Source organism: Oncorhynchus nerka, linkage group LG4 (assembly GCF_034236695.1).
Source record: "Oncorhynchus nerka isolate Pitt River linkage group LG4, Oner_Uvic_2.0, whole genome shotgun sequence".
NCBI lineage: Eukaryota > Metazoa > Chordata > Actinopteri > Salmoniformes > Salmonidae > Oncorhynchus > Oncorhynchus nerka.
The window spans coordinates 13,721,475-13,730,272 of record NC_088399.1 but is presented as its reverse complement, the minus strand read 5'-3'; the positions used below and the strand labels follow the sequence as shown (position 1 = coordinate 13,730,272).

General features: G+C 42.8%; 1 protein-coding gene across 3 annotated transcripts; it reads left to right on the top strand.

The window, feature by feature from the left end:
* Positions 1-8,798, top strand: LOC115119177 (SUN domain-containing protein 1-like). 3 transcript variants are annotated; one of them, XM_029647938.2, is made up of 16 exons: positions 1-167; positions 462-570; positions 668-738; positions 1,008-1,238; positions 1,542-1,613; positions 2,227-2,327; positions 2,543-2,596; positions 2,682-2,735; positions 2,975-3,051; positions 3,204-3,342; positions 3,430-3,552; positions 3,637-3,724; positions 3,812-3,927; positions 6,109-6,279; positions 6,492-6,581; positions 7,386-8,798. In XM_029647938.2, the coding sequence occupies exons 2-16, from the start codon at positions 464-466 to the stop codon at positions 7,497-7,499; spliced, it is 1,608 nt and encodes a 535-aa protein (XP_029503798.2). In that variant the 5' UTR covers positions 1-167; positions 462-463; the 3' UTR covers positions 7,500-8,798. The 3 variants fall into 3 exon arrangements, with proteins under 3 accessions (XP_029503798.2, XP_029503797.2, XP_029503796.2); XM_029647937.2 differs by having other exon boundaries at positions 668-753; positions 2,978-3,051; XM_029647936.2 differs by having other exon boundaries at positions 668-753.

Genomic DNA, 8,798 nt, shown 5'->3' with positions numbered 1-8,798 from the left:
CGTCCCCCATTCTATTTCTAGGGTTCCATAGACGCAACATTCTTAAACGCGCTGGAAATTCCAGTGTTTTCCACACACTGGCTCATTAGCAAAGTTACATTTTCTGCTGCTACATCTGAGTTTAAAGATTGCAATAATTACTGTATGAATTGGCTAACAAGACTCGGGTAAGTAGAAGGCAACATTTGATTCAAAAAGCACGGGTTTAGTCGGGGTTATTCGACGTGTCATCTATGCTGATTTAAACTAAAAAAAATGCGAGAAAAGTTTCCACGATGAATACTCAATCAGAAGAGAAATTGGTAAAAACTTGCTGTACGACCCAATGTTTGCCACAGGTTGACACTGTTGTCCAGTTTTGTGCTTTAAGTAAGATGACGTTGCCCATGACAACACTGACCAAAGTTGGGTTTAGTTTAGGCCTGGCATTTGAAATCAATCTCTCTTTATTTTTCTCACAGTCATGTCTAGAAGAAGTGCAAGGCTTCTTAATGGAGGGTACTATGACCAGTCCTCTGATGACGAATCCTCTGGCTCCATTGTCTCCTACAAGGAAAGCCCTGTGCCTAGGTGTGTGAGTGAGAGAGTATCACTGTGTGTGCTATGATGCTTAGTGCACTTAACTGTGTGTATCAAATCAAAATGTATGTGTGTCTGTCTCTCTCAGGGTATTCAACAAGAGGAAAATGAGAACTGGGGGCCATAAGGGAATCCAAAATCCAAATCGGCCAATCAACGGTGATGAATTAATTGGTATTGCTCACATCACTTCCTGCCTGCGCTAGGGGTTGTCCAGATTGATAAACCCTATCTAGTCCCTTGTTCTGTCTTGCCAACTCCATGACAACGATCATATGAGTTGTGACAGCACAGGGTTAAGTCCCTAGTCTGGGTTAGACACTTTTGTAGATTGGAAATACTATGCAATAATATGTTATGTATTCCTAACGTTCTCCCTCCCTCACCCTCTCCATCTTGTTCTCTCCCTCCCTCTTCCCCTCTGTCAGGCATGGTGCCAACTGTGAGGGCTGTCCAGAGAAGGCAGACCTTCCTGTCTCCTACTGTGGTCCCTGTTCCTGTGACCCCTGCTGCCTCTGTGGCCCTGCAGCCCAGCATGAGCTCCTCCAGCATTGGCTTCACCAGAATTGACAGCTCTGGCTACTGCTCTGATTCTGAGGAGCCACTGAAGGCCAAGCCATGCTCCAGCAGGATAGGCACTAGGGCCAGCGCTAGCTGCAGTGAGTTCAGTGTGTCTATGAGAGACAACATTAGCTTGGAATTTGCATGTCTCTATATGCTTGTAAAAATAAGAAGAGAAAAAAGCCTTGTTTGTTATCATTAGCTTAGCGTCAGTCTGTCTCCAATATTACATTTACTGTAAGGGCTTTTTTAATTTAAGTGTCTCTGCTTGTAGTTTGTTAGCATTAGCTAATCTCATGTCTCGTGGCTGGCTTGTGTGCTTTAGCTTAGTGTTAGCTCGTTATTTTGCTTTTGCCTTGTTTGTTAGCATTAGCATTATCTTTGGCACTGTGTCCCTGTAGGCTGGTCATGTTTCCCGACTGGTTTGCCATCCTGGTTTGTCATCTTCCTCCTGCCTGTTCTCCTGACCTTCCGTGAGTGTGACGTCACATTAAAATCAAATTAAATCACATTTTATTGGTCACATACACATGGTTAGCAGATGTTATTGGGAGTGTAGTGAAATGCTTGTGCTTCCAGTTCTGGCAGTGCAGTAATATCTAACAATTCCACAACAACTACCGTACCTAATACACACAAATCTAAAGGGATGGAATAAGAATATATACATATATATGGATGCGCGTTGACCAAGCGGCATAGGCAAGATGTTATAAAAATACAGTATATACATATGGGATGAGTAATGCAAGATATGTAAACATTATTAAAGTGACTAGTGATCTATTTATTAAAGTGGCCAATGATTTCAAGTCTGTATGTAGGTAGCAGCATCTCTGTGTTAGTGACAACTGTTTAACAGTCTGATGGCCTTGAGATAGAAGCTGTTTTTCAGTCTCTCGGGCCCAGCTTTGATGCACCTGTACTGACCTTGCCTTCTGGATGGTAGTGGGGTGAACAGGCAGTTGCTCGGGTGGTTGTTGTCCTTGATGATCATTTTGGCCCACACATTCATGTTCACACGTCTAAATATCCTCCTATGCATCTGTCCTCTGTGTGACCTGTACCACAATGTGTTCCCTGCAGTATTTGTCTTTCCGATTGTGTTCCCCACCATGAACCTCAACCTTCCAATGAACCGCCCGACTCAACCTGACTCTCCTCTCGACCTGACTCCAAAGGCTACGGTAGGACCTCTTGTTTTTCATCTGTATTCATTCTGGTGACGTCTCACATGGCACTCTATATAGTGCCCCACTTATGTGGACTCTGGTCAAAGGAAGTGCACTACGTAGGGAATAGTGCCATTTGGTACAGACTGTTATCGATGTTTTGATTGGGTGAATGCTGAAAGCTATGCATGGGCAACACTCTTGTTGACTAGTTAAAACTCTTTCTACAGTATGGAAGTCCTATCATGGATTCAGCTCTCAAAAACAAAATGGACACCATCCAGGTACAAAACAGAGCGGGAGGGCTGGGTGGCGAGAATGCACAAAATGTTTGGACATTCATTTATCTGACTTGTGCTTGTCTTGCAGAGAGAGCTTGAGATCCTTAAACAGAAAGCACACCAGCACCAAGGCATTTCCCAGGTGAGAATACTCTACCTATCCCTTTGTAACGACAAGATAAAAAAAAAAAAAAGGTTTAAAACACAGGTCTAGCTATGTATTTGATCTGATTCTTTCTTTCGGATGAGAGTGGAAGTACCAGGGATTATTTTCTATTTTTCTTTGTGTAGTATTGCCAGTTTGTCATTTGAGAAGTGGTATCAATAATTGCCCTTCTGGAATGAACAAACGCATTCAATTGAATAAACTTTGTCCACCAGCAGATGGTACAAAGACTGAATATAGACATGAGGGGAGTAAGGAGCGAGATTAACAACGTCAGAGAGAAAGTGAACAGGTGAGGGTGGACTAGTCTTGAAACAACCCATATAGCTCCTAGCCCATTTAAAATTTAAAAAAAAAGTTATGTTGTATTCTATTCTAGAAGACAAATATCTGATTCTCATAAAGTAGAAAATACATTTTATTTTGTGTTTCATTCTATTCTAGTGTCTCTATTTCTGTCTCTGCTGCCGGAGAGCGTCTGGCCCAGGACGCTGCAGAGTTCAGCAGCAAGATGTCTGATTTCCAAGAGGAACAATCCATTACCACACAGCTGGTCAGAGCCCTGGAGGACACCAGTGATACGGTAACACACACGTACACGCAGGCACATGTGCACACACACACACACACACACACACCTCCTAATGTGCGTGATCTCTGTGTTCTCTAGCTGCAGCAACAGGTGACCTCCATTCAAAACCATCCTCCCCCTGCTCCCACACCAGAAAACCTACACATGACGCCTGCTTTTAAAGAGGCCATGGAGAAATGGCTGAGTGACCGACTGGCCCAGGTGGGTTGATTTGATTTATTTTCTGGTGAAATAAGCAGATGTCAACTTTTAAAACGCATCATCGTGTGTGATTGTATCTCGCAGAATGAGAGATGGGACATGAAACAGTTGATAAAGGATTGCAGTCGTCCATTGGCGGACCGACTGCCTGACTTTGCCTTGGAGTCTCAAGGTTTGTAACATCAATGTACTTCAGCATATTCTTTGTATCTGTCACAGAAATATTCACACCACGTGTGTGTGTGGTGTGTGTGTGTAGGTGGCAGTATTGTAACCAGCAGATGCTCTGAGACGTATCAGACCCGTTCGGCCTGCGTGAGCTTCCTGGGGATTCCCCTGTGGTATCCTGCAGAGACCCCTCGGACCGTCATCCAGGTTGGTACCTCTCTCTCTCCCTCTGTCATCCAGGTACCAATATCTCTCTTTCTGAAGTCTGTCATTGTGACCACCATGTTTAAATATAGGTAAACCCTTTTCCTACAATTTGTCTGCCTGCAGAAGTCTAACATGATACAAAAATCCCCATCAAAATCTGTCTGTTTCACCTTGAGATGGTTTTTTTGTATGGGTTGTCTCAATCCACCACATCCACCGATATCTCTGACAAGTGGCAGAGCTAGAGTGATGTTTGTCAGACCATGAGATGCCGAAAACCGGTTTTCTCACAAATGTCTTAACGGTTTGGCCTACAAGATATTATGATGAGACTCTCACGAACACAATGGTGGTCTGTTTTGCTCTACGTCCCCCACAAGCATCATGGGACTTGAGCCTGTAATCAAACCCACAAATGCTGATGCTCCAGATACTCAACTTGTCTAAAGAAGGCCAGTTGTATTGCTTCTTTCATCAGAACAACAGTTTTCAGCTGTGCTAACATAATTGCAAAAGGGTTTTCTAATGATCAATTAGCCTTTTAAAATGATAAACTAACACAACGTGCCATTGTAACACAGGAGTGATGGTTGCTGATAATGGGCCTCGGTGCGCCTATGTAGATATTCCATAAAAAATCTGCCATTTCCAGCTACAATAGTCATTTACAACATTAACAATGTCTACACTGTATTTCTGATCAATTTTATTTTAATGAACAAAATGTGCTTTCATAAACAAGGACATTTATAAGTGACCCCAAACTTTAGTGGTAGTGTATACAAAAATATGTGGACACCTTCAAATTAGTGGATTCTATTTCAGCCACACACGTTGCTGACAGGTGTATAAAATTGAGTACACAGCCGTGCGATCTCCATAGACAAACATTGGCAGTAGAATGGCTTTACTGAAGAGCTCAGTGATTGTCATGGGATGCCACCTTTACAACAAGTAGTTAAGTCAAAATTCTGCCCTGCTAGAGCTTCCCCGGTCAACTATAAGTTCTGTTATTGTGAAGTGGAAACATCTAGGAGCAACAACTGCTTTAGTGATTAATCACGCTTCACTATCTGGCAGTCCGATGGCCAATCTGGGTTTGGCGGGTGCCAGTAGAACACTACCTGCCACAATGCATAGTGCCAACTGTGAAGTTTGGTGGAGGAGGAATAATGGTCTGGGGCAGTTTTTCGCAGTTCAGGCTAGGCCCCTTAGTTCCAGTGAAGGAAAATCTTAACGCTACAGCATACAATGAATGACATTCTAGGCAATTCTGTGCTTCTGACTTGGTGGCAACAGTTTTGGGAAGGCTCTTTTCAGCATGACAATGCCCCGATGCACAAAGCGAGATCCATACAGACATTTGTTGGTCGATTTGGTGTGGAAGAACTTGTCAGGGCTCTGTGCAGACCAGTCCTCAACCCCATCGAACACCTTTGGGAGGAATTGGAACGCTGACTGTGAGCCAGGCCTAATCGCTTAACATCAGTGCCCGACCTCATTAATATTCTTGTGGCTGAATGGAACAAGTCCCCGCAGAAATGTACCAACTTCCAGTGGAACGCCTTCCCAGAAGACCAACTCTATATTAATGCCCATGATTTTGTAATGAGATGTTGATGAGCAGGTGTCCACATACTTTTAGTCATTTAGTTTAGTGCCTAAAGTAAGGGGTTAACTACATGTAAAAACATATATTTAATAAAAACATTTTTTTCTCAGATATAGAACAAACACTTCAGAACAAACTTCCTTTAGATTTTATTTGGGGGGGGAATGTCTGTTCCATGTAGTGAATCTGTTATACAATGAATTTCTATGGGCTAATATCAGTAATGCCAAATTCAATGTTTCATCAAATTAATTGTTTTATATTTTGTTTTGAAAATTAAAAATCAAATAGCTAAATGATCCTTGGTATGAAAATCTTAACAATTCCATATGTAAAAATTGTCTTGTAACCCTGCACAAGCAGACCTGATTCAACTTGTCAGCTAATCATCAAACCCTCAATAGGTTGAATGAGGTGTTTCTCCGGGGCTATAATGAAACCGTGTACTGTTGGGGGTACTGGAGGAGCAGGGTTGGGGGTACTGGAGGAGCAGGGTTGGGGGTACTGGAGGAGCAGGGTTGGGAAATGCTGCTCTAGAGTTAAAGACCGATCATCTTTCATCCCCTCAGGGCCAGCAGGTGCTGCCTGGCAAGTGTTGGCCGTTTCCTGGGGCCCAGGGCACTATGACCATTGCCCTGTCTCACCCCATCCACGTGACCCACGTCTCTCTGGAACACCTCTCCACTGCAGTCTCCCCTAATGGGCGCATCGACAGCGCCCCCAAGGACTTTGCAGTCTACGTGAGTTACCTCTTGACCCCAGTGCCTGTATTCACAGTGTCTCTGAGTAGGGGGTGGCTCTTTCCTTCCCTGATCAGCACTCCTACTCTGAGACTATTTCCTTTTTTGTACCACAGAAATTAGTGGGACAATTTGCACAGGGATGTTTTAGTGCTATGTTGAATACCTTTTAATTGACTCCTTCACACGTCTCACACATTCTTTCTGTGTAGGGAATGTCTACTGTCGGCGAAGAGGGATCACTGCTCGGAATGTTTACATATGACCAGGCTGGAGATCCCCTACAGACGTTTGAATTGCCTGTGAGTCAAATGCTGACAAACTATTAGATACTCATAGTAAAGATGCAGGCTAATGAGACGATGAGATGATACCTTTTTGGGGCTAATGTGTATGCAAAACAATGGGTTGAGTAAGACTTCTCAAAATGAAATATGCTTGTGTTACGCCCCTGAAAACAGGGGAGAAATAATCACGAGAGTGATACGGTGTTGTATTCTCAAGTCAACATTTAGTTCCATCATTTCACAAAAGTAACACATTACATAACAGAGAACCCATTATACAAATAACACAGCAAAATATCTTATTAACAACACGCATGTTCATTCACAATCGACATAAAATGGCAGCTACTCTCAGTACGATGCTATCCTTCACTTCAACCGAGCAGGGCTAATATTACTCTCTTCAAACTTAACTCTAACTTCCTCAAGACGTTACTAAAACACACCTTAAACACTCTTGACATGTTCGCTAGTTATAACAGTTATTAAATTACTATTTTTATCATCAATAAAGTACCTGAAAACAGGGGAGAAATAATCACGAGAGTGATACGGTGTTGTATTCTCAAGTCAACATTTAGTTCAATGAGAAAAGACCGCGAATTTCCCCAGGAATATGGGTGGAGACCAGAGCAATCGATCTCCGGCTCATAGATGAATGTTATCAATCTCTATCAACTAATACTGAATGCATCTTTTTAACCTTAGATGTTTTAAGATCCTCACATACTATGAACTTACTAATACTTTTCAATGTATAACAGGCTATGAATATGTCCTTTAACCTGTCACACTTGGACCTCTCTCACTCTCCCTCAGAACCCTACTGCAGTGTATCGGTATGTGGAGCTCCATGTCCTCAGCAACTGGGGTCACCAGGACTACACCTGTGTGTACCGCTTCCGGGTTCACGGCAAGATGTCTTTCTTTTGAGGGCGATCGGCTATCCATCTCAACCCCTGTGTGTGTGTGTCCACCCCAACCCCAGAATTTTCATTTTCATACTGGAGCATATATTTTGCCTCTAAATAAAATCTCTATTGGGCAGTGTTTGTATGGGTTTGGTCACAAGTTGGAACTGAGTGTCATGATGGTGGCCATATTGTATTCCCAATAGATTTGAATTACACCAGAATAGTTGTAAATGTCATAAGTGTAGTACACAATTCTAAAAGATGTATCTTATTTGCAAAACTCATATTTACAGATGATTAAACCTCCATCAAATGCTATTATTTCAGCCATATTGGATTTGGAGAGAACTCCAGGGTGTCCCCCAAGGGTCGATAACCCTCCATGCCCTGAAATATACTAAGGAGTCCTTTGACTGAGATAAAAACATCACTTTTCTGTTTCTGCGGCTGGACCCTTTGTTTTCCTTAGCCAATTACAGTAGGGTTTCTAAAACATGGGGGGCCTGGTTCCACGTTGTGTTTTCTGCCCTAGCACTACACAGCTGATTTCAAATAGTCAACGCTTGTTGATGAGTTGGTTATTTGAATCTGCTGTGTAGTGCTAGGGCAAAAACCAAAACATGCACCGGGGAGGGGGGGGGACTTGGAACGTTGTCTTTTAACCAGCTACCAAAAATTGAAGTCTACATTCGTTAATATTTCCGCCTGTTGTCAACGAGTGAATTCGGAGGAAGTGCGTATGCGACGTACGAAAATCAGACAGTGTTGTGGTCATAGGGAAAGAGGCCTTTATTAGCCAAAAGGCCGTATTATCCTAGGCGGAGTCACTGAGGGCTTCCACCATTTTAATGTAGTAAACTGGATGGGACTTCCAACTTCATTGACTGATCCCTCCTGGTGACCCTGTTGGAGTCATGTCTAACCTACCCTGTTGGAGTCATGTTCAACTGGGTCATCAGGAGGGATCAGCCAATAGTGAAGAAAATTGATTACGTCAAAATGGAGATTCCCTCAATGGCTCTGGCCATGCTGTAACAGGTGCTATAATGGCACAGATACGAAGATGAGTGCCCTATCTTCATGGTTGTGGTTTCCCTACAGCAAGGCTCTATGCAACATGGCAGTGTGGCCATTGTTAATAAAAGTTTTTATTCGAATGCCAAAATAAACATGTCTCCAGCCCAACCATATCACACCCTCAAACAGTAAATATGTGTTTACATTGTACCTTTGATCACATGGTATTTGTGAAGTTCATGCAGTTATCCCCATAATGCAACAGACTTTGAAAGGCAATAAAACAATGTTTTTTTCATGA